This window comes from Leuciscus leuciscus (assembly GCF_965113295.1).
Source record: "Leuciscus leuciscus genome assembly, chromosome: 7".
Lineage (NCBI taxonomy): Eukaryota > Metazoa > Chordata > Actinopteri > Cypriniformes > Leuciscidae > Leuciscus > Leuciscus leuciscus.
The window spans coordinates 32,165,377-32,190,361 of record NC_138731.1 but is presented as its reverse complement, the minus strand read 5'-3'; the positions used below and the strand labels follow the sequence as shown (position 1 = coordinate 32,190,361).

The following is a 24,985-nucleotide window of genomic DNA, read 5'->3' as shown; positions in this document are numbered from 1 at the left end:
TCTAAATAAGCTCTAACTTTAATAATGTTCAACCAAGGGAAAAAAATCCCTTTTGGCTCGAGGTCATGGTGCAAAGGACCCTAGGTTAAATTACTCCGAACCATCCCTTTAATGCAGATTGTCTGTCATTTTCACTACTTTGAGAAAAGATTAAGCATTGAGCAATATTTGTTTTACCAACATTTATGTTACATCAGTCATTCACGCTAGAGCTCGGCTAATGTATACATTGCATAGGCTACATGCACTGTTATTGATACAGTTTCCACTTGTTCACCGCAATATATTAGAACAATACTCTGTAAATAAATGAGTACAAGTAAAATAATTGGTTTGTTGATGGACATGCACTTGTTAATGGTGATGGTGAGGAACTACAGTTGCAACCTCTCATAATGTAGGCTACCTCAAACTAAGTAGTATCACTGAGAAACGTCCTGCTCAAGTCATCCTTGCGATGGATGTTTTGGGTTGAATAACTAGTTATTCCAATGTTTCATCATCGGACTCGCGCTCGGATTGATATGGTAAAATCTACGTCATTGTTCGTTACTGTGTTTAGTTTACACTGTAGGAAGCCTCAGGACACGCAGAACTGACGTTGTTATGGCAATGGGCGATTTTTTTTTCGACACGCGCGCTGTTCGCGGTAGACCAATCACAACAGACTGAGCTGTCTGGCCAATAAGAGCAGAGCAGCTCGCGGAAAGGAGGGATTTAGAGAGATTGATTCATCTGACGAGTCGTTTGAGAAACATTGAAAATGTGGTGATGTGCAAATGTATATTATGAGGAAATTAAACAGTTTTTTTTTTTGACACATTTGTTGCTTGTAAACCTGTTGTAGGAGACTCCAAAACAACATTAGGAAACTTTAAAATAGCATAATAGGGGCACTTTAAGATCCGGGGAGTTGCCTGGCCACGGATCTAAAATTCCAATGGAATGATCTCTGAGCCATTTCATTATCTGTCTGGAAAAAGCAAGGATATTTTGATACCATTCTTTATTCCTGGCCAGAGAACCCACTCCCTGGATGGTCTCAGGCTGCTTCACTGTTGACATGACACAGGACTCATGGTAGTGTTCACCTTCTTCTCCGGACAATCACTTTTCCTTGCTGGACATTCTGAGACGTTCTAAAGCATTCTTCACTGCACTCGAACCTTTCTCCTTGAAGTTCCTGATGATCTATTAAATTGTTCTTTCAGGTGCAATATTCTTTGCAGCGATTTCCTTGTAAAACAGTCAAGGGCTGCGTCCGAAAATTTATAAATTGTGCCTTCGGAGGACGCATTCCAAGATCAGACGGCATCAAGGCATGTCCGAATGCAATGTTAGTTTCACTTCCTGTCTCCTGAGATACCTTCATCTTAATTTTTGAAGGCAGCATCTGTAGGCTATCCTTTGCATAGACAGTAAAAGAAATGGACACAGCGGAGAAAAGTTAAGTAAATTAGAAGCACTCACTTCCTGATGGCTGAGCGTACTGGCAGACTCAAACTGAGCTTGACGACGTAGATGTGACGTGAGCAACCCGTCTGTCTTCTAGAAGCTGTGCCAAGAGAAATCTGAATCATTCCCTTCCGAAACTTGCAGAGACGGAGAGTGTGAGTAGGAGGTGTCCATGAGCTAGGAGCAGGAGCAACTTTTGCTAATTTTCTGATTAATTATTTTGTCATTTTGCCTCCACGTCCCCCGATTGCCCGCGAGCTTCTCCTCCTGTCCATACGGTAATTTCTCTACTGTGCGACAGAGAGTCGCGTGGTTATGACGCAATCGTTAGCCTATTTTTACAAAAACTGCTTCTACAGGGCCATAACGTAAGATACAAGGTAATGGAGCCTTTTATACGTTTTCGTGTTTCTTTAAAAATAAATAATGGACAAATGGAGTCTTTAAACGCCTCAGATGTAAAGTTATTCGCTGTCAAAGTGACGCCAAAATGAATGGGAGTCAATGGAATGCTAACAGCAGGTGATGGTCTGCTAATCAATGGCGGCCCCCGGAGAAGCTTCAGTTTTTCCGGCTGAAAGATTACCCCCTTGATCCTTTGCTGTATTTGGTATCCCACAATCCTGTGCTTTCCATTCTGTGACAGTTGAGCTAGAAAAATAAAGATGGTGTCTGAAAGTTGCGGCTGGTCGTCAGTTTGTGTGTACATAGCCTACATTTTTTATCAACGTTTTTCACTTATGATGTAATTTCTAGCCAAATTTCTATTGTAGTCATTAAATATTCACTTAGTTTTTATCAAAGCCCTCTTTATTTTGCTGTAGATCATTAAACTGTTACGCTACCTAACAAGTCTGTCCGAAATCAGTTTTGTGAGGTACCTTTGTGCACAAATGTTGCCTGCAAAGCCATTGCCTGATAGGGCAGCAAGGCAACAAGTCAGCTGCCTACGTTTTCAGACACAGCCAAGATCTCCAGAAGCACTTGATAATTACAGAAGTGTGTTGGATCAGGGTTGGATTTGAACTCTGCAGGAATAAATCTCCAGGGCCCAGTTGTTCACAAGTAATCTGATCAGATTTCGGCTATCGGATTGGATCAAATCTTGAAAATGGGTTGTTCAAAAGAGAAAAAGGATTCTGAAATCAGATTAGATTACAAAATGCAATTTTGGTTCAAATCATCACTTTTTAGTAGGATTGGGATACCTTTGATCTAAAAAAAAATCAGGATTATACTGATCCCAGCAAAAAGGTCAAATCAACAATGTCAAAATGTAAATGCTTAAACATGTTTCACTTGACAGGATGTTAATGGATTAGACACTTGCTAAAATTATAGCATTGCTGTTGATTTACTGATAATACTGTAGATAAAATATACTTTAAAGATTTGTTGTTAACTAGCCTGTTTCAGTCAGCTATTTATAACAAAGATGGCTCTAGTGCAAATGGCAGGACCAACATTATATTTAGGACATGGACTAAAAAGCATACTCAAAATAAATATGCTTGAACATAACAATGACAATCAGCATGTGACAAATGAAAGGGCTGCTCAATTATTCATCAGAATCAGAACATTAATTTGCCTTCTTGCTCCTTTGTCTCACAGTCCATTTCAGACAATCCATTTGAATGCAATTCAACTGTCCAAAAAGGTTTTATATTTTTATATCCACAGTGGAAATTATGGTGATTACAGTAATAAAACATATGCACATGCAGAGGTGTACACAAAAATGATTGTAAACTACATACACTAATAAATAAATATATACATATAGTACAGTTTTAATACATGAAATATTCCATATTTATATATACATACATATATATACAGGTTACAACTCTAAAGACAACAACAAATTCCAGTTTGAAAGTGACTAAGAATCCACCACAAATCATGAACATTATCTTGCTGAACATATAATGTAAGAAATACCCAACATGTTTGTCCAATATTAAACGTTTTACAATCAGGAACTTTGGAGGATTTGATTTGATTTGACTTGATTTAAGTCTTAGGCCAGCAAAGAGCAAAACACAGAAATGTATATTTGAAAGGGGGAACCTTGTTTTAAACATTTTTGCCCAAAGCATTTTTTTTTCCCCTGGCTCCTCCAAAGGCTTTGATTTACATTGACACAATGAGGCAAAGCATTGACTCTGTGACTCTTCTTTAAAGATAATTTGACATTTCAAAACTTCTGAGATTTGCAACAAATATAACACTGTGAAAAGGATAAAAATTGTTAATGTTTTATATTAAACTTTCAGATGAAAAAATGATGCTTCTACTGTTGTTTGAGAGGAACTGAGAGGTTCTGTAGAACCTCTTTTAATAAAACCAGGATCTTCAGGAAAATAAATCTGCGATATTTCTCCTTAAAAAATGTAACGCTGATGAGAAATATTTGAAACACTGATTTTTGATTCGTAATGGGTTATGGCATAGATTGTTGTGCTTTATCATAACTAATTTCTGACAAACTGAATTAGATGGGTTTATATGATCAGATAGGACAGAACTGACAATACACAATGGGAAAATATATGCTGTAGCAGCTATAAAATGTAGAAATAATATAAAACATAGAAAAGAAATCATATATTATCCTTTTTGGAAAACATCACTAGAGCAGTAGAAAAAAAAAGGCATGACAGGTTTATTTTTTCTTTCTGCTATATAAGCAAAGAAATTTCAAGCTTGAACAAAAACACAGTCAAGAACAAGGTTTATAAATGTGTTAGGCAGCATTAATGGGCGTGTATTTTATAAACACAAGTCGTTGCTTTATCGATGATGCATTACGCACGATAAAAAATAAATTAAATGTAAAAATACCGTATTAACAATTTAATTACCACACAATAAAAGAGGTGAACTACAAATCACAATTTATTCATCACACAGGAAAGGCTGTTTTCTTCAATATATTACCCCTTTTTATCCAAACATAAAACAAATCAAGCAGGCTGAAAATGATTTTGTATGTTTGGCTTTCATGCCACTATTATGGCATTGACAATTCCAACTCCCTAATTGATGTTTCCGACCTTACCACAATCTCATGGAATTCCAACATGATGCTAATTTATGTTTCAGTCAATTGAAAAAACATACATGCCCCAGAAACATAGATATGATCAACAATATCTACTTGCAAAAAGCTAAACTTTATCCATGATGCCTCGGTCTGCTGCTTATCAGAGTACGTAAGTAACATTTACTCTTTGCAAAAAAGTAACATACAAAGCAGCACAAACACACAATCAAACCAGTCAGCACTAGGTAATCGGATACATACAATACAGGTATACTTTTTTTCCCTCTTCTGTTCTTGGCAGTAACAAATATTGTATCAAAATACATCCAATATTATAAACTGTGAAAAAGTGAAAAAGAATTTCAAACAAAATAGTACTAGTCCAAAATTTACAAGCGTAGAAAACCATATGGACAAAAGCAACTGAATCCATCAGACGGAGGTCTCGGACTGTAGCTGTAGTACAAACTTGTGGGACTTGGGGTGGACGTACTCTTCACTGAGTTTGAGGTGAGGGATAGCTTTGCTTGTGACCACTAAGCTGAAGTCAGATGATTTGAGCTGGAACTCAGAGCCGTGATGGAGGGGACTGGTGACAGACGCCTCGCTGACCAGCGTCCACTGCCGGGTCTGCCAGCACTCTCTCCCGTACTGCAGCGTAGGCCCAGCCATCAGATAGCTCTCCAGAAATGCCTAACAGAGAACAGCAGCATCATTTCTCTTCAGTGATATCTGCTAGTACTGTACAGTGAGCTGATTTGATTAGAAGTTGTGTAATATTTTAAAATCGATTAGATTTGTCCTAAAACATCAGTAAAAATGTTTGAGTAAATAATGAAATAGCGAGACAGAGAGATTGACAGTAATATGCAGTACAGACTAGGGCTGTAAAACGATTAATCGCATCCAAAATAAAAGATTGTGTTTACATAATATATGTGTGTGTACTGTGCATAATTATTTTGTATATATAAATATACACACATGCATATATTTAAGAAATAGTTGCTTATATATACTGTATGTATGTATGTACTGTATGTATGTATGTATATATATATATATATATATATAATTTGTATTAAAAATAAATATAAATATTTTATATATAAATAACAAATTTTTCTTAAATATATACATGCATGTGTGTGTATTTATATATACAAAATAATTATGTACAGTACACACACATAACACAATCTTTTATTTCGGATGCGATTAATCGCGATTAATCGTTTCACAGCCCTAGTACAGACAGATCAGTTTAATTGAGAAAGAAAAGACCAATCACAATTCAGTGTGCAATTGTAAAAATTACGTCACAACTGACGTACATACTGCAACTACGGTAAATACGGTCGTCACTTCTCTTCTGAGTGTGTCAGTTTTAACTGCGGTTGAAGTTTCAAACATTTATTGGAGAAATTGTGAGTGGAAATCATTTACATTTCTATTGATTTCATACACAAGAATGGGAAATATGATGAAAAACTAAATTCATGACATAAAATCATAGACTGTAAAAAAATATGGACGTAGTGTCCATATTCACCCCCAGTAAAAATTCACCCCCCTCACAGTTGTCTTGAAGGGCAAAATTAGCTATACAGACCAAAACCACTTTTTGTACCAGGCTGTAAACATTTTTTTTTTCTGCTGTGAACATGGATTAACTCTCTTTTGCACCCTGTCTCTAGCGACCAGTCGATGAATTGCAGTTTAAGTCACTTAAGTGTTGGTTCTGTCAGGACCACTATCGCCAAATGCAATTGACAATTAGCATAGTTAGGATTGGCGGTATGGTTATGTTCTGGGCAAGAACTCCCTGCACATCCATGCAGCCTAGCATGGTTAAGAGCAGGGAGAGCAGCAATAACCCCCCTTAGGGTAAACAGAACAGAACCAACAAAAATGTATCATTAATGTCAATATTTTAATGTACAACAATTCGAGAATTTAGTCTGATACAAGGGGAATCCTTTAAATATGTCAAAAATATATATAAATATTTATTATTAAGGAAATGTATGTAAAATTAATAGTAAATATATACATATTTTTTTAATTAACTAAATTATTTAATTAAAATTTTTTGTTTTGAAACCAGGCAAGCACAACTGGTTCATATAATAACACAGGGCAAGTAAAAATTCACAAATTGCTGAAAATATAGTAGCTGGTGAATTTATAATTTTTTGTTAAAATGGGTGACCTGCTGAAGATAAACAGTCAACAGCTCAGTTATTTGCATACTACTGCTTTCATTAAAAAAAAAATCAATTTCATTCCAAATGTTATTCCTGATCGGAGGCTTCTGAAAATATTTAGTTTATATGTGAGGTTACAATTAGTGCTACCATGCACTAAGTGTATGTTGTTGTTATAACTTTAGTTAATAAGTCATTAACATCTGCCCATTTACACAGATGCGAATGGCTTAAAATCAATACAACCCTCTCACTCATATCGATTGTGTGCAAGTGCTCCTGTTACAGACATTTGGTGGTGCCAAATGGGAGAAGTCTAGATTAATGTCACCCACTTTTGTGAGAAAGCGTGTCAAAGTCTCACCTTTGGGGTCATGTTGTTTGTAATGCAGAACGCCAGGTGGGCCTGAATGCTGTCCATGCTGTGGCAGTGTTGCTGGCGGGTGGTGCGCAGGTATTTCTGCAGTGCTCGAGCCATGGATGGGAAGATGGCCTGTGCTGCCTCACGTGGATCCATCTCATCTCCCGGCGGCTTCTTTTTCTCCTCCTCCTGCAGCCGTCTAACATGTGTGAACGCCTCCTCTACGGCCACAACCAGCCTGGAAAACGTTGCATATTAAGTTGCAGTAGTTTCATTAAAACCACAACTCTATTTTAAATGTTTTTACTGTATATCACAATTTAACTGCATGCTCTGGTATCACTTTCATACTTGTTGTTCCACAAACTCTGCCACTCTATTGTTTCTCTTACCGTGCTTTGCGCTTTCGGACTCTTCGATCATGCTCAGCTTCCTCGTAGTACAGCTCATTGTGGCTGGTGTCTCTCTGTCGAGCGGCAGCTGCTATTTTAGCTCGAGACTGAGCTGTTGCAGCATCGCTTCCAGCACCTGGAAAGACAAAAATCAACATTATCAGAGAGAGAGAACAGATGCAAGTACAATTCAATATACTAAAAAACGAATAAAATTCATCTTGACATTGTTCCATATCACATGAAAAACGGATACCTTTCACAAACTGACCCATTGCGAAGTCTGTCAAGCTTTTATAGTGTTACCAAAAGTTATCCTTCTGATGTCATGCAAATTCCTATCAAACTTGGACCCCAAGGCCAAGGGATTGTAATGCCTGATCAAAAATACATGCCTTCATACTGTTGCAGATTATCATATAAATTGTAATTTAACAGCTGTAATGTAATGTAACACTTTTATGAGGATGATATAGTATGTCTTTTTAACAGTCTGAATATTACACTAAATGAGCAAACAGTTTCTTTGTTTGACAATATTGATGAAAAAAAAAAAAAAGAAAAAAAAAAAGAACAATGCTTTAGGTTCATTTAAATCACCAATCTAATCACATTTTTTTTCTTACATCCAGTCATCATTCAGTTTATTTTCCATCAGGCTAAGACAGGTCACATACACTACCATAAAAAGGTTGGGGTCAGTGTGAAATTAATATTTTTATTCAGCAAGGAAGCATTAAATAGATCAAAAACTGACAGTCAAGACATTTATAATGTTACAAAAGATCTCTGTTTTAAATAAATGCTTTTCTTTCTATTCATTAAAGAATAAAAACTATCATGGTTTGTTCAAAACAATTAAGCAGCACATGTTTACATCATTGGTAATAAGAAATGTTTCTTGAGCAGCAAATCATAAAAAGTTGATTTATGAAGAATAATTTCTGAAGGATCATGCGACACTAAAAACTGGAGTAATGATGCTGAAAATTCAGATTTGCCATCGCAGGAATAAATTAGATTTTAAAATATATTAAAATAGAAAACAGTTATTTTAAATTGAAATTTTCATTACCGTTTATATAACTTCTTTCAAAACATTTAAAAAAAAAAACAACCTCAAACTTTTTAACAGTATTGTATATCTACTGCAAAAAGCCCACTGGCAGTCAAGTAAATCTTAATGTGGAATCAGGTTATGATGATTATACGTAATGCAAATTAGCTGAGTGTGCATAGTAATGGTGAACAGGATAATTTATGCATATTTATCCATATTCAGGTCACAGATATGGTTAATAATGCATGTCAAGGGCAGCTTGACTCTCCTCTGTAGCAGGGCAGGTCTGTGATCCGTACTATAACTCAATTAATCACCTCCAGAAATTACATTTTTGTGAATGACATGACAAAGACAAAAAAAATAAATAAATACATACAAACACTAACACCAAGGAGAACCATTACGAGAAATAAGATACAACAATAATTATACCCACAGACAAAAACAAGTATTCAGAAGGCTTTCAAACCTGGGAAAAAGGAGATGTGGAATTTTATTTCAGGGGAGAATCTTTTTTCCTAGTGATGCATTATTAATACTCTGGCAATCCGTGCAAAGCACAAAAAGAGCTACGCACTGCTGTTTTTTATATACGTGCACACTCACACTCATACACACACATTCCTGGCCTGGTTCGATAGCCACAGGCATGAAGAAGGCTTGAGTGCTTAAGGGGGTATCTTGATCTCAAGTATGCATCTCCGGATCATGGTGTGTGTATTTCTTGTGCTGACAGCACATCATAAATGTCAAACAGTGACAGAGAAAGAGGGAGAGAGACTGGGTGTGTTTGAGATCTGGGGTGAGAAAGTAGTTATTTACATTTTTTTTGTTTTTCATATTTTTACAGCTTAGTAAGTGCAGAGATGAGAGTCTTCTTCATGGCAATTGAGACATGTAGAAGGATTTCTCAATACATATCTCGATTGTTTTTTGGATGAGTCTGTGACCTTGTGCACGGTGTACAATGACTGCATGCACAAGCAAATAACCAAGACATGTGGAGCACTTGACAATTCATTGTTTCTGTGAAAGGATTTTTGAATGCATTACACGGTCCGAACTTACAATCGAAAAGATAGCTTTTCAGTTTGGCTTTAAACTCTGCAGAAAGAAACAATCAAACAGAAGATTTATTAGATATTGGTGGCAAATTACATGGCCACGTATCTGTATTAGAAGTGTGCATGAGTTTTTGTTTTTTAGTCCAAGTTCAAGACAATATTATTGCTCAGAGGTTGCTCTTTCACAGCTCAGGGGACTAAGTTCTAAGTTGACGCAACCAATTGTAGGATGTGACCCTTTTAACGGTGGTCTATCTTCTTGATCTCAAGTATCAACTTAGTCTCAAATGTTTCTGTTAAAATTCCTCATGAGGGATACAAATATATACAAATGAGACAATTGTTGATATAATTGGTGAAGAGCAAAGGTGGTCATATACAAAACTACAGATGGTGATGGTGATGACATGGTGAAGGAAAAAAATATGAGATGGAGGAAAAAAATTTTTGTCAGTGCTTTTGCATTCCGTAGCAAAAACCTTTGGCGTTCCACTGAGAAACTCAACAAAGAGCTCAAAAGGTTTTGCGAGCGAACACGAAGTTTCTCGGGGGAACGCAAAGTTTCTCAGGGGAACGCAAAACATTTGTAAGAGGATGCAAAAGCGTTGACTTATTTTCCCTCACATCTCTTCTTTTTTTTTTTTTTTCTCACAACCATGTCCCTTTAGGGGCTCTGTACAAAACAAATCGTTTCTTTAAAAATAAAAAAAGATAACCATAATAGATTTTTGATATAATGCTCTGTTATGTGTATACTGCAAGTAATTTAGTAACACTTTTCATTAGTTTCATTTGTTAACATTAGTTAACTACATTAGATAACACGAAATAACAATGAAAAATACTTCTACAGCATTTATTAATCTTAGTTCAAGTTAATTTAGACATTTACTAAATGTCTGTTATCTGTTAACATAAGTCAATGCACTGTGAAATAACATGAACTTTTATTTTTTACATTTACAAAGGATAATAAATTCTGTAAAAACATATTGGTCATTGTTAGTTCATGTTAGTTAATGCATTAATTAATGTTAATAAATGAGACCTTATTGTAAAGTGTACCAGTAATTCTTATGCATATTGATGTACAAAGTCAAAAAAAGTTAATTAAATATGGATTATGAATGTAATATGAATGTATTATGATGCAATGCATGCTTTTAAAATGGCATTTACATTTCATGTGGATAGCATTTCTCAGATAATTTTATGTTGTAAGAACATGAGAATGTTTCATGTTGAAATAACACACTTTCAATTTGCAGTTTGTGACAGATTAATAGGACAGATATAAGGAGACATTACTAGAGTCTATTACTCAGAACAATAGCCTGTGAAGTTTATCTAGGATAAACATTTTGATGCCTTTCCTATAAGCATTCCAAAATGAATCATTCAGAATTTCTTGGTCAAGAGAACAATAAGCATCAAGTCAGAAAACAGACAGTGATTCTGCACAGATTAAACTCACCATCCACATTATAGACTTTCAGCCCAGCCAGATGTTTAGCTGCCCTGGACTTAGCAGCCGTTAGCAGGGCAGGGTTGTGAACTGAGAAATCCTTATAATAGTGTTGAAGAATTACCAGGGCTGCCCGCTGAATGCTACAGAGGGAGAGAGAGAGAGAGACAGACAGACCGATCAACGTTGTAAAAAAAAAAAGAAAAAAGAAAAAAAACCTTGTCATGTTCATTGGTAATAGGGATTTGGGTGTCTCTTCAAACACAGGAACAGACAATTACATAATATATTTCATTAAACAGACGTCAGATACTAATAGATTTCACTCTGCTATTGTGTGTGTGCTGCCACTTGACTCTGCAGTAGCGCTGGATCACAAATGTCCAACCAATGAAACAATGAGAGCAAGAACAAAGGAAAGTGTTGGGCAGGAGAGAGGAAGGGAGAGGGGAAGTAACGCAGGGCAAAGTAGGGAGTGTCTGTAATGGGGTGATTAATGGACCTTTTTCCCTTGGCCCAACCTCAACTCGTTATTAATGCATTAAACAGTGCACACACACACACACACACACACACACACACACACACACACACACACACACACACACACACACACACACACACACACACACACACACACACACACACACACACACACACACACACACACACACACACACACACACACACACACACACACACACACACACACACACACACACAATTTTGTGTATACAGAAAAGCACATATAATATCTAAGCAATAAAGCAGCTCAGCCATAAAATCAGTGCAATTACAGAGGCAAAACTATTTTTTTTTAACATGTTAATATGCATAGTTGGTTTGCAGATTTGATGCATAGAACACTATTAAAAATAAAGGGTCTTCAATAGTTCTCGGGTTTCAATGAAGAACCCACTTCTAAAAAAAAAATAATCACTGCAACTGGATCCTTTGATCTGCTTAATTGTTTCTAAGCTCTTGGACACATATTTACATAGATGGTTTTCTAAAGAACTAGTTAACTATGTTGGTTCTAATTGGAAACTTTTATTTTGACTTAGTTATTTTATTCAATGTTTTTGTCATCAGCTGGCACCTGAGTTGTCCCAGGTTGTAATGGTGAGTCTCTCCATCAGTGGAGCGTACGACACAGAGCGAAAAGCAGGGCTGCAGATGCCGGATCTCCAGCAGAACCACTGCCAGGTAATGGATGAACAGCAGAGCATCCACCAATGATACTGCAAACTGCACTATGCCGTGGTAGTTCTCTTCCTGTCAAGCACAGAAAGTAAAGCAATAAACCAAGGAGGTCAAAATGACATGCAATGAATTTGTTTTGAAGGGGTTAATAATTAAATAAAGAAATCATAATTTGATCATACACAATTGCTTAAATGCTTCAAAATAGTTCATTAGTTCACTTTCCCATTTACACAATAAAAATAGTGATTAAAATAAAATCTTTTTTTTCTGAATCTATAAATAAATACAGACCAATATTTAAATGCTGCTGAGAATTACATAGAAGATTTATGAGGAACATGAAATTACATGATTTTAGTGAAAAAACATTCCAGAATATTCCAATTTAACCCTATTGATGATAATAATAATAATAATAAGTAACATTGAAGTCATTAGCTTAAATGTAAGCTACAATTGAAGTGTGTAATTTCAGCGCCACTAGCATCACCAAATGGAATTGCAAAAACAATGATCCATGGTCACAGGTGTACATATATCATTTTATATATGGTTTTGAACATGGCTTATCCAATAAAATATTATAGCTGAAACTAACAATATTATTAAAAGAAACGTTAAACAAATGCAATTCCACAGATCTCAACATGTTTCTCTTGACTCTTTTTGGTGCCCATACACATTTGGCCATACCTGTGAGTCCAAGATGCGCACTCCAAAGAAAAGCCAATAGGAGAGCAGCAGGAGGAGTGTGAGCAACCCCAGCAGGGCGCGGAACACTGCTATCCGGGGCAGGGAGGCTCGCGTCGGTCGCACAAACAGCGCCCAGCCAGCCAGCAAGAGAATGAGGAGCTTGAAAGCCAGTGAGAGAAACAAGCCCTCACAGGCAGTACCACAAGCCTGAAGGCGCTCCGGCCACAGAACCTGGGGAAGCACCAGGAAGGACAGGGGGGTGACCAGGACCAGCAGGCCCAGGAGGAGGGTGAGGGCCAAAGGAATGAAGCGTATACAGTTCAATTTCTCTACTGGACCATCCGTCTCCTTCCCGAAGCCAGCCAAGTCCTCTTGAGACAAGCTGTGGTCTGATGTTCCGGTGACCGCTGTGGTGGTCTCGCCCCAGTTGTCATCCTGTCAAGAGGTGGGAGAGGAACAGCATTGTATCATGCACATAAAAAATTCAACATACTCCTAAAAGCCCCATTATCTTAGAGGCCTAACATCCAAGCCCAGCACTCAGGATCAATAATACAGAAGAAAAAAACAAATGCACAGCTTTTGATTTGCTCCCCTTTCCCTCCCTGTTTGTGAGATGACGAATCTGCTTCAAAGCTAATTTAGACAGACAGTACGAAAGTACCTAGGTCTCCCTCATCAGCATATATTAATGGCAAATACCCAAAACTCACATACATCTACATATAAATGAGATTGAGAACTGAGAGACACACTAACAACAATCGAGAACTTTCTAACAGAACGACGTCTGAGCCAGTGCCACTAGAATGTGAAATGCAGTGCAGATTAGAATTCCATTAAACATTATTCATCTGCAACTATTAATATATTTATTTATGGATTTGTCTGCTTATTTGTATGAATAGAGGCTGCATTTTGTATGGTAATGTAGTTTAGCCAATTTAATCTGAATTGAGAAACTTTTCATTTCATGTAAATGACAGCAATATTATTATCATAATAATAATAGACACAAAATACAGCCACATGCAGCAAATACTGGGCCAACTATTGAACATATTCACTAAGTTCAATGCAAAGAGTTTAAGAAAAACACTGATGCAACTTTGCAACATGACTGAGTCCAATCTTGCAAAACCTGGTATTGATTGACTGGTATTGAGTGAACCAAAGAACCCAGATTCTTAAAGAAACAAAGAATAAGACTAACTAATAAATAAATACAATAGGGGTTATGCACATATGCGACAAAAGAAAAATGGAGGGATTACTGGTAATTGAGAAGAATAGTGACACATTAAAAGTGAGTTGTTTACGCCTGATGGTTTCAGCTCATTTGACAATTTTTTAAAAAGAAAGAAAGAAAATAAATTTCCTTTCCGTTCTACACAGTTTAGAGCTTGCGGCAACACTTGTGCAAAAATAACTTTACGGGTGATCATCAGAAGTGAGGAAATGGCAGATGGAAAAGGTTAAAGAAGCATATTGTGTTGTAAAAGGTGGTGGAAACACAAACACAGATGCACATAAGATTTATTATTTAAAAAATGGAGCCCATTGGATGAGGTCTCAGGGTCAACATCCAAAAGCGTTTGGCTAGCACCAGAGGCAGCTACTGCTGTAAAAAACACATTTACACTTAAATTTGTAAGCACTGAAGTCTTAACAAAGCATCTGTTACCCACACATAAATTCACATCAAGGAAAACTTTTGAAAATGACCATCTACACTTAAATACCAAAATACTTTACAATTTTCCACCTCCTCTCTGATACCTACAATTAAACCGTTTTTGCTACTGTAACTTAACATTTTTCAAAAACAACATTTGAAATGAATGGCTCTAAACATGTAAAATAAAATAATAACAATGCCTACTAGCGGGTTGCATCTTTAAATGGCAGTCTCTTTGCAAAGTGTCACACAACAAGCTGGGCTGAACTGTGCTGTACATATTGTTTGATGCTTTACATGCATCAAAGGTTAAAAAAAAGAAAAAGAAAAAAAAAACTTTAATTTACTCATAATATACATTGCACATCACCTAATTTCTCAAAAAGTCTAAAAACGGTTCATTCAAAGATTCAGTCTCTCTAAACCCTTAATTTCCGAGAGTCTACTCTGCTCTGATTGGTCAAATAGTCTAGTCTGTTGTGATTGGTCTATGGCTTACAGCGCATGACGGAAACCAATTTTTCTGTATCAATTCCAGAGTGAGTCTTTATCCTTTTGAAGTAGATGCAAAGAGGATTTGCAGTGCTGAAAACAGCGTCTTCTCAACATGTCAACAACACGAACCAAACTATTCCAGGCCTCAGCTACAACTACCGTGTTTGAGGGTGGGTCAAAGCAGATGTTATTTACAGGCAGCCAATCATAGGCAGGCATTGTGCAAATTTGTTACATTGTTATGCAAGTATGTAACAGGAAGTGAGACTGGAATTCCCATAGACAGTAAAATATATGGACACAGCGACCCCATTGGATTCAACGGAGAAAAGTGAAGTCAGTTAGAAGCACTCACTTCCTGATGGCTGAGCGTACTGCGCAGACTCAAACTGAGCTTGACGACGAAGATGTGACGTGAGCAACCCGTCTGTCTTCTAGTAGCTGTGCCAAGAGAAATCTGAATCATTCCCTTCCGAAACTTTCAGAGACGGAGAGTGTGAGTAGGAGGTGTCCATGAGCTAGGAGCAGGAGCAACTTTTGCTAAGTATTCTGATTAATTATTTTGTCATTTTGCCTCCACGTCCCCCCGATTGCCTGCAAGCTTCTCCTCCTGTCCATACGGTAATTTCTCTACTGTGCGACAGAGAGTCGCGTGGTTATGACGCAATCGTTAGCCTATTTTTACAAAAACTGCATCTACGGGGCCATAACGTAAGATACGAGGTAATGGAGCCTTTTATACATTTTCGTGTTTCTTTAGAAATAAATAATGGACAAATGTAGTCTTTAAACGCCTCAGATGTAAAGTTATTCGCTGTCAAAGTGACGCCAAAATGAATGGGAGTCAATGGAATGCTAACAGCAGGGGGGGTCTGCTAATCAATGGTGGCGCCCAGGGAAGCTTCAATGTTTTCCGAAACACTGCCCCCTGGGAATTCCTGACAACTCCAGAATTGATTCTTTCTTTTAGGAGACAATAACTTTATTTGTTGAGCACTTTGATTATTACAATTTTGCAGACCTTTTACATTCACCTAAATTACACACTACATGAAAGGTAATTTGAAAACGCACAACAGGGGCACTTTAAAGAAATCAGTTGAACCAGTTAAAGCATTGTTTAATATCAATGCAAATTACATTTGGGTTCTAAATGACTTCATGAGCTGAATCTTGGCTGCAACAAACTGAAGTGGCCCACATGAAAGGACAAGAAACATTCTTATTAATCGGTTAAACATAAACAGCAATATGTGCCTAATAAAAGTTGAACTCGTTATAACTTGACAATACTTAGAAAGCATGTGTTACTGTAATACGCCAACAATTTGAAATGAGACCCCCGTTTTAAAAAGATTAAGGATATTTCACATTATTTATGATATTCAAGTTTGATTTTCAAGTTTAAATAGTCATCGATGAGGGTGAATAAATGAGAGAATTTTCTTTTTGGTTAACACAAACACAACAATTATATTTATATTTTATTCAAGTACAATTTCATAAAAATATGTTTAAAAATGAGGTCTTTGTGACAAGAGGGAAGGCTATTGTACAGGACTGTGGTCTGATCTGTTCCATTTAGCCTACAGTCCACATTGCTGAATGTGCGTCCCCCACTGAGACAGACAAAAGAAGCACACAACCCAGCTAATAGTGTGTGTGTGTGTGTGTGTGTGTGTGTGTGTGTGTGTGTGTGTGTGTGTGTGTGTGTGTGTGTGTGTGTGTGTCTGTGTGTGTGTGTGTGTGTGTGTCTGTGTGTGTGTGTGTGTGTGTGTGTGTGTGTGTGTGTGTGTGTGTCTGTGTGTGTGTGTGTCTGTGTGTGTGTGTGTGTCTGTGTGTGTGTGTGTGTGTGTGTCTGTGTGTGTGTGTGTGTGTGTGTGTGTGTGTGTGTGTGTGTGTGTGTGTGTGTGTGTGTGTGTGTGTGTGTGTGTGTGTGTGTGTGTGTGTGTGTGTGACTCGTGTACAGCTCATTTCCGTTACGGAGCCACAGTCTACAGAAAGAAAAGCAGGAAGAGAGGGAGTGGTAAACAAGTGTGAGAAACTCCTGCACCTCTCTCCTCTCCACCCTCCATCCTTTTCCTCTCATTTTTTTCCAAAATAAACCCGCATAGGCATTTTGCTCAGATTTACAACTCTAAATTGAAAGGAACAAAAAGGGTACAGACATTATTATAGAATTACAGACATGAGAACACTAAGAGCATAATGATTTAAAATGATACACAGTAGTACTTGACAGATACTGTCGATGGTGCATTTTTCTTGATTCTGAAATAAATTGTATTGAACCCGGGACATTGTAGCTGACTTTGAAAGGTTAGAAGCGGCCTTTGACAGGTAAGATTTATGTATGTCATTATGACCCTGGGCTAGTAACTATGAGAGGCGAGAGGAATCAAACTCAAGCAGTCTTTTGATTCAAGCAGTGAATCTGGGGTGAAGGGGGAGGGACTAAAATAGACATCGTTCATTGGTGATGAGGCTCTGATAGGGGCCAATACAGTGCTGCAGGAATAAAAAAAGTTCGTTTTTGACTAAATGCCTGCCTAATTTTTACTAAACTGACAGGTGGCTAATATTATAAAGCTTTTACTAAATAGGTGGCTAAATTGAACAATAGAGGTTGTTGAGAATATTAAACGTCATCCCAGCGCACAGGAAAACTCATCTACTCACTAGTCCAGTTTTATAGCCTCGTTGTGTTTAATTGTGCTCTTGCAAACTATTCTATCTCAAATTTTCAGGGGAAAATGTTTATTTTTAAATAAAGAATGAGAGAGTTGTTGGAAGCTTAATGGTGGTGACTTTTGTTTGTAGCCTATGCTTAACTTTTTACTGCTGGCAATTGTATTTAGGCTTCAAAATGTATTAAAATACTAACAAAAATATGTCATAACTGCAGCATTAGAGAGGCAAAGAGGCATTAGATTATCAGACAATATCACCATGTGCCTTAATTTAAGGTTGAAGCAATGGATACATCTATGTAGCCTTTGATAATCATCGAATCAAATTACAGAGCTAGATCTATCATTTTATAAATAAAAATGACACTAGCAAGAAAGACACACTCAAAGGGCACAACAAGCAAACATAAACACAGGCCCTTTCTTAGCACACCAGTTATGACTTACATGCTTGCTATTCCAAGTCATTCTGTTCACTAACGTCTAAAGTTTCCTCACTGGAGACAACATTCCAGAGGCCCAGGCTGAATGACAGGAAGACGAAAGAAGATCAGAGCCAACATGATGAAATTACACAGGGAAGAATAGGCCTGACAGCCGTTCAAGGGCACGGCATTAACCTGTTAGCAGTGCCAGGGGCTTTCCTCGGTTTACTATGATATTTTTATCAAATAAACCAGTGCGCATTTGCTCCTTTTTATATCAAGAGATCTGCCGTTGTAATTTAAATGATCTATGAAAAGATGAAACCTACCTATTGTTTAACTATTTTGAAATGGTGCTATTGGAAGGTTCATGTTCGTTTGCATATACACAACTGTTAAAAAAAAATGTAAAGGCTGCATTTAGTTGATCAAAAATACAGTAAAAACAGCAACACTGTGAAATATTATTAAATAACTGTTTTCTATTTTAATGTTTTAAAATGTAATTTATTCGTATAATAATGTAATGTATTATTTATTATATATAAATAATATAATATGTATTATTTTCAGCAGTCTTCACTTCACACTTCATTGTCACATGATCCTTAGATCTTACTCACCCCAAACTTCTGAATGGTAGTGCATGCATATATACATATATGTATTCAGTTTTGATCTAAAAAAAAATAATGCACTAAAATTTCAGAACTAGGTCTGTTCAATCGGAATTCTTCCATTTCCTAAAGTCCTTTCAAGAGAAATGTACAGTGTTTACACACAGCAATAACACACACACACACACACACACACACACACACACACACAAATTAATGTAGACAGGCATGAGGACCTATACAAACGTTGTGTGCCTTTTGCCCCTGAGGGCGAGCCAAGTAGGTCAGAATAACTGAGACCCTGTAGGAAGTACAAAGCGACGTCCCTTCATACTGAGATGTGTGTCGCTCCGATTTTCCATATCTGCCTACACACAAAACCCCCTCATTGCATACTTTATACTCAATTCTGTAATCATTGTCTCTCTAATAAGTATTCCAGTACTTATAGATACTTATAATCACTATGCCAGTGTGAATGAGGTTATTGTTTCATCACAATAACCAATATCACAGGAAAACAGATATATAAATATTAAAAGGCAGCAAATATTTATTTTGTCAGTAAAGTTTCATTGTTAAGCCTATTTTTGCAACTCGTGCTGAACTCAGCAGAAAATCAACACCATGAACCATTTTATTAACACAATGTTGCCATTTGACAAAAGAAAATACATCTGCCTTAATGCAATTTACACACTGGCAAACACCCGAACACTGCAAATAAGTAAATCCAGTTGAACCCAGATCTTTTCAAATGTTTATTATCTTTGGGGTTTGGATTCTATTGTGGATTAATTGCTGTTTGGATGTAAATGGGATCATGCAGCTCACATTCGTAATAATAATTCTCAACTGCTCACTCCCAATACTCATTGTGGTAACCCAGAAATCACTTTTCTGTATAAAGCTCCAGCTCTTTCATCCAACAGAAACGATGTTAGTTCGAAAACACAATTCGAGCCTGCTATTGCACTTAAGCTGCAGCACCGCTTGCATACTGTTTATGCATGAGGTGTGAAACAGCATGAACCGCATCTGTGGCTTGCTCTTACAATAGCAGGCAAGCGGAAAAATAGCACAAATGTGAAGCTTGTAATTTTGATAAAGAACTATATAAATTAATCATATTTCTTAGTTGAGCTGTAAATGTGTCTAAATTGTCCTTTTGAGGTGGGACTACATTTCTTTGAGGTTTAAGTTCTGAATATTCCTTTAATTTAATCTGGCATAACACTGAGCACTTCACACATGAATTACTCTGGGAGCAAAGGACATTCAATAAAAAAAAATGAATTTTTCTGTTTTCTGGAGCATGTCACTGTCTGAAATCCCTGTTATCCTCTTTAACTATGGCCAGTGTTTGCTGAGGTAGAGCTCAGAGTTCAATAGATGACAGATGCCCACGTTTGACATCACATACAGTTTCATCATACATATATTCTGCACAAATGCATATGCAAAGCAGCATTAAATTCAACAAGAATGTTTGTATTGTTCATCTATACACTATATGTATTCATGATGTGCATGTGTGGCTATTTTTATTGTACGTTTGGAATGAGCGTAATAAGTGAAATAAGGATTAGATCATTATAAAAATGTAAAAAATACAGTATATATACACAGTACCGTTCGAAAGTTTTAGGGTTGACAATGTTTATAATAGAAGCATCTTTTTATCAATGCATAATTGCTGAATAAAATGTTTTTTTTGTTTTTTTTAAGTATTGAGTCCAATTATTTGAAAGGTTGTGTAATATTTATTTTTTATTTAAAAATATAATGGATATTATATAAAATTATACGTTTTAAATTAAATTAAACGTTTGCTAAAATATGTTAATATGTCAGTCTGAAGCATGGGACTGATTCAAGCAATTTACAGGTTCAGTTCCTCTGGAGTAAGTTAAGGGATCTACATCAAGGGCACAATGGTGATACCCACTATCACATTGATTCTCTCAAATATATCCAGTGTCTGACTCACCTGGGCATCTGTGGGGGCGGAGCCTTGATCCGGCTGCTGTGGCTGGGCTGACGACGCACTGATGGTGACATTTTTGTCTGAGCGGCTGCTGCTGTCACGGCTGTGTGATTTGTGCCGATCCCTGCTGCTGCGTTCACTGCACGAGAGAGACACACACAGCGACGGAGGTGAGGGAAACGCTGTCGCCATGGCGATGGGAGCAGGGAAACACACTCACACTAATGACAGGATAACCACCATCATCATTCTCCCTCTTCATCCTCTCACTGACACGTGCTGGCTTCCTCTAGCGCCGTCTCGTCCATGCCCTAGCTGGAGCATCTGGTGCAAACTGGGTTAGAGGCAGTGAGCTGTGACGACCCTAATCCAAGCACAGCTTTCTCTCCCTCTCTCTCTCTGGCTCATTCTTGTCTTTTTAGTCATAGCTAATGTCTGGTAAGCCTTAGAATAAAACAAAACTGATAAACACAAACAAATACAGCACTATTGCACACAGACGCTCTCTCTCACACACACATTCTATCAAACAGAAGCAGGAACAGACATCTCGCTCTGAGTAAATCTTGACATCAGCAAATAACTCTGCAAATATCTGCAAAGATCTCACGCTGTCTGTGTTTAACAATATACAGCAATGAGGCATGAAAATGATATTGTTACAGCAACTGATGCTCGTTTCACAACCTAGCATCCTAACGGTCATAGAACCTCACAAAATAATGATTTGGAACACTCTACATGTGCAACAACAATCCCCACAAAAATAGTGTTGCACATGGACAATTTGACTGTCAATTTATTTCAATAGAGTTTGACATTGGCATATTGATAAGCTAATGCAGCTAAACTAGGTTTTGGAGACGTCAGAAGATGCGCCTGGGATTTTAATATTTTGACTGGAGAAAAATAAACTATACCAGTGGTTCTCACCTTTTTAGCTAATAATTCACAACACAAAACAAACTGTATCATGATACTTTTTTTTTAAAGTTATTAATTTTACCATCGTAAAAAAACACTATTAGTGTTATTTTAATATCATTGATATACTATTATAGTTTTGTTAATATTTTGATTAAGATATAAATGTTACATTTTTTTTGTTTTCATTTACATTTCAACATTTTAGTTATTGTTTTGTTTTTGTCGTTTAAATCAAAAATATGTATACCTGTATAGGTTTTAAGTTTTAGTTTATTTAGAGAAAGTTATTTATTTAAAGATAAATTTTGCCTTGGCAACTAGCTGAAATAAAATGTTTAAGTTTTATTTTATTTCAGTTAATGTTTTTTTTTTCAAGACTGTTTTTTTTAATGGTTTTAGTTTTTAGTATACTATACTTGCACTGCACAAGAGAAGTAACATTTTTAAGTAAGCATTTTTGTTTGTTTTTTAGTCTGTGATAGGGTGACCAAATTGGGAGCTTTGTCCCGCGTCCAGGAAGACGTAAGCTGTGTGCCATCGTTGTATTGTTTTTCTTCCCTTATAATATTACAATAAGAAATATAAGAAATACAAAAAATAAGATTGGCTTTTATCCATGTGCGCAGCTGTATGTTCTAGTGGGAAATTTATCAACCAACACATTAGTAGAGAAGGATTTTTCCACTGCTGACAACAAGACTGAGCAAAGGATTTTGTGTGGACCTCATAAAAACTTGTTAAATACAACTACACCAACCAGGACTTCATCAAGACACATTCTGGATAAGAACATCCTGATTAAACCTGCCAGATCCAATAAAAAAATACTGGTTCAAGATGCACTGAATCCGGTAAAACTCAAAGTTGAAAAATTTTTTTTTAAAGTTGCAACTTAAGGAAATTTATTTTAGTATAAAATGTGATTTTCACCTATTGCTTAGTTTATTATATTTAGCAAACTGAATAGGTTCTATTGAGTAAACAGGCTACTGTATATTGTTTCACTCAAACCTGGGTAAACAGAGTGCCAGTCATTTTATCTCTCACACACGTGTCCTGCATTGTCCCGCAAAATCACATACTGTCCTGCAACAGAGCAATAACCAGGTGGTCACCCTAGTCCGTGACCCTATCAGAACAGATATGCGACCCACCAGCTGAGAACCACTCAACTATACTTTTCTAAAGTGACTCTCTGATTATAGATCAGTGAGTATGTATAAAGAGAATGCATTATGAGGATTAGAGAATTGCTTTTGTCTTACAATGACTTCTAACTGTTAAGTTTGGAAGCTGGTTGACAGTTTATAAAAGTACATGTTTTGATTAGCAAAAATAACTTATATTAAAACATTAATTCCAATACAACCCTTAAAATGCTCCTGTCCTTTTACAGCAAGTCATCACAGACCCCTACCCCTCTGTTGCTTAACTCTAATCCTGGACGCCTGGGCATAGCGGGAACGAGATTGTGTCGTATTATAGAACATCTACAGCTGAGCCTGAGGGACTAAGCCAAACAGCTGCTACAACATCCAACAAAGTACAAAGTTCAAGATTTGTGGACAGCCATGTATATGATATGAACAATCAATTATTAAAAAACTCTATTTGTTTACCACTACTCTGAATTTTGGGGAGAAATCATCCACCACTGGTTGTCCACCAATGTCTACGGTGGGTACTTTGGGTATGATGTGGGAAAATATATGAATTAAAAAATATATAAGTTCTCCAGTAATATTTTCATATTTTTTATACATTTAAAAAAAAAAAATTAAACACCTATTTAAATAGTTTAATAATAATAATAATTCAAATTAATATATTTTAAAATAAAATAAAAATTGTATGAAAACTTTAACCTCAAACAGATCTTTGACTGCAACACCACACCATATTCTCTAATTGTTCTCCCTCCACGGCTTCAAGACTAAACTTATTTATATTTGCTTTTAACAGTGCTAAAGGTCTTGGCACTGAATTTCCAAAGAGATTCTTTAAAAATGTAATCAATGAATAAAACAACAAAGCCCCTTTTCCCAACAGTGCAGATCTACACAACTTGTGTGTGTATTGCAGTATTGTAAATACCCTGCAGGAAGCATGGGAATGTAATTAGAAGTTATATAAACTGGGTGTTGAGGCTAAATGGGAGAGGCAGTATGATAGCCCCTGGTGACACACTGAGGTGTCCGTCCCCACCCAGGCATTATAAATGTGTGTTGATGTCAAATGTGGAGCTCAGCTTCGTTTGGAAATTGGACAGAAAAAATGTAATCCTGCCCACTGAGCCAAGGGAAAGTGGCCAGATCAGTGTATGCTATAGATATAGACAGAGAGAAATAGACAGTCTGAAACTGGTGTGTGAAAAATAAAGTGAATATGTTTTAATAATCACTGTTTTAACTATCATTTACACATCTTTCATGGACCATTTTTGCCATGCAAAAGATTGAAACCGGACTGAGTCCTAAACAGGCACGATTACCGTAAGATATGAAGATGATAGATGATCGAATTCATCCAAAAATAGTTATTGACTGATAGGAGTATTAACGAAGGAAAGAGAGATACACAAGTAAAAAGTGGCAGGACGTTTGAAAGCAAACAGAAAGAGGACATGCATTTGTGGCTTTCTCATTGAAGATGCATACATTCTCTGCTTTCATGCTGGAATTCCACAGGCCTGTTTGGGCCTTTCACTTGAGATTTGTATAGGAAACCAAACAATAGTGAAGCTCAATAAATAACTTCCTAATTACAGTGGGTGGGGTCAAAACAGTCCAAATCTGTGAGCAAAAAGTCATACAAGTATTAACAGTTATTTATGATAGGAAAATCTCACAATTGTTGCACACCCAAACAAAAATCTTGAAGTTCAACCTAACACAGGCCTTATTTTGCTTGATGTATCTAGAATTACACAAATAGAGTCTTCATCTAATGTGAGCATATTTCATATTAATTATATTTGTGAGACTAGTATTTATTTTTAATGAAGAAAAATTACTGAGTGAACCTTTAACCAAGAATATTTATTTAATGTGTTATGACACTGATTACATTTTCAAAGTAATAATTTAGAATCATCAGAGGCAAATTCTCAATAATTTAATCTGAAAGTAATTAAAGACATCCCGTCACTAATGAGCAACAGAATCATTCCACAGACAAATTCACTTAATTTCGTTAATACACTTGAAGCTTG

At 36.6% G+C, this 24,985-nt stretch overlaps 1 protein-coding gene across 2 annotated transcripts in view; it reads right to left on the bottom strand.

Moving 5' to 3' along the window:
• Positions 1-3,224: 3,224 nt before the first annotated feature.
• vangl1 (VANGL planar cell polarity protein 1) overlaps positions 3,225-24,985 on the bottom strand; it is a 31,885-nt gene continuing 10,124 nt past the window's right edge. For both annotated transcript variants that reach the window (XM_082175149.1, XM_082175150.1), the window contains exons 3-9: positions 20,851-20,986; positions 12,956-13,390; positions 12,156-12,331; positions 11,066-11,199; positions 7,465-7,600; positions 7,076-7,310; positions 3,225-5,197 (exon numbers count right to left, since the gene is read on the bottom strand). In XM_082175149.1, the coding sequence (XP_082031275.1) occupies positions 4,937-5,197; positions 7,076-7,310; positions 7,465-7,600; positions 11,066-11,199; positions 12,156-12,331; positions 12,956-13,390; positions 20,851-20,986 (1,513 nt within the window). In that variant the 3' untranslated portion in view covers positions 3,225-4,936. The remainder of the gene's footprint in view (positions 5,198-7,075; positions 7,311-7,464; positions 7,601-11,065; positions 11,200-12,155; positions 12,332-12,955; positions 13,391-20,850; positions 20,987-24,985) is intronic.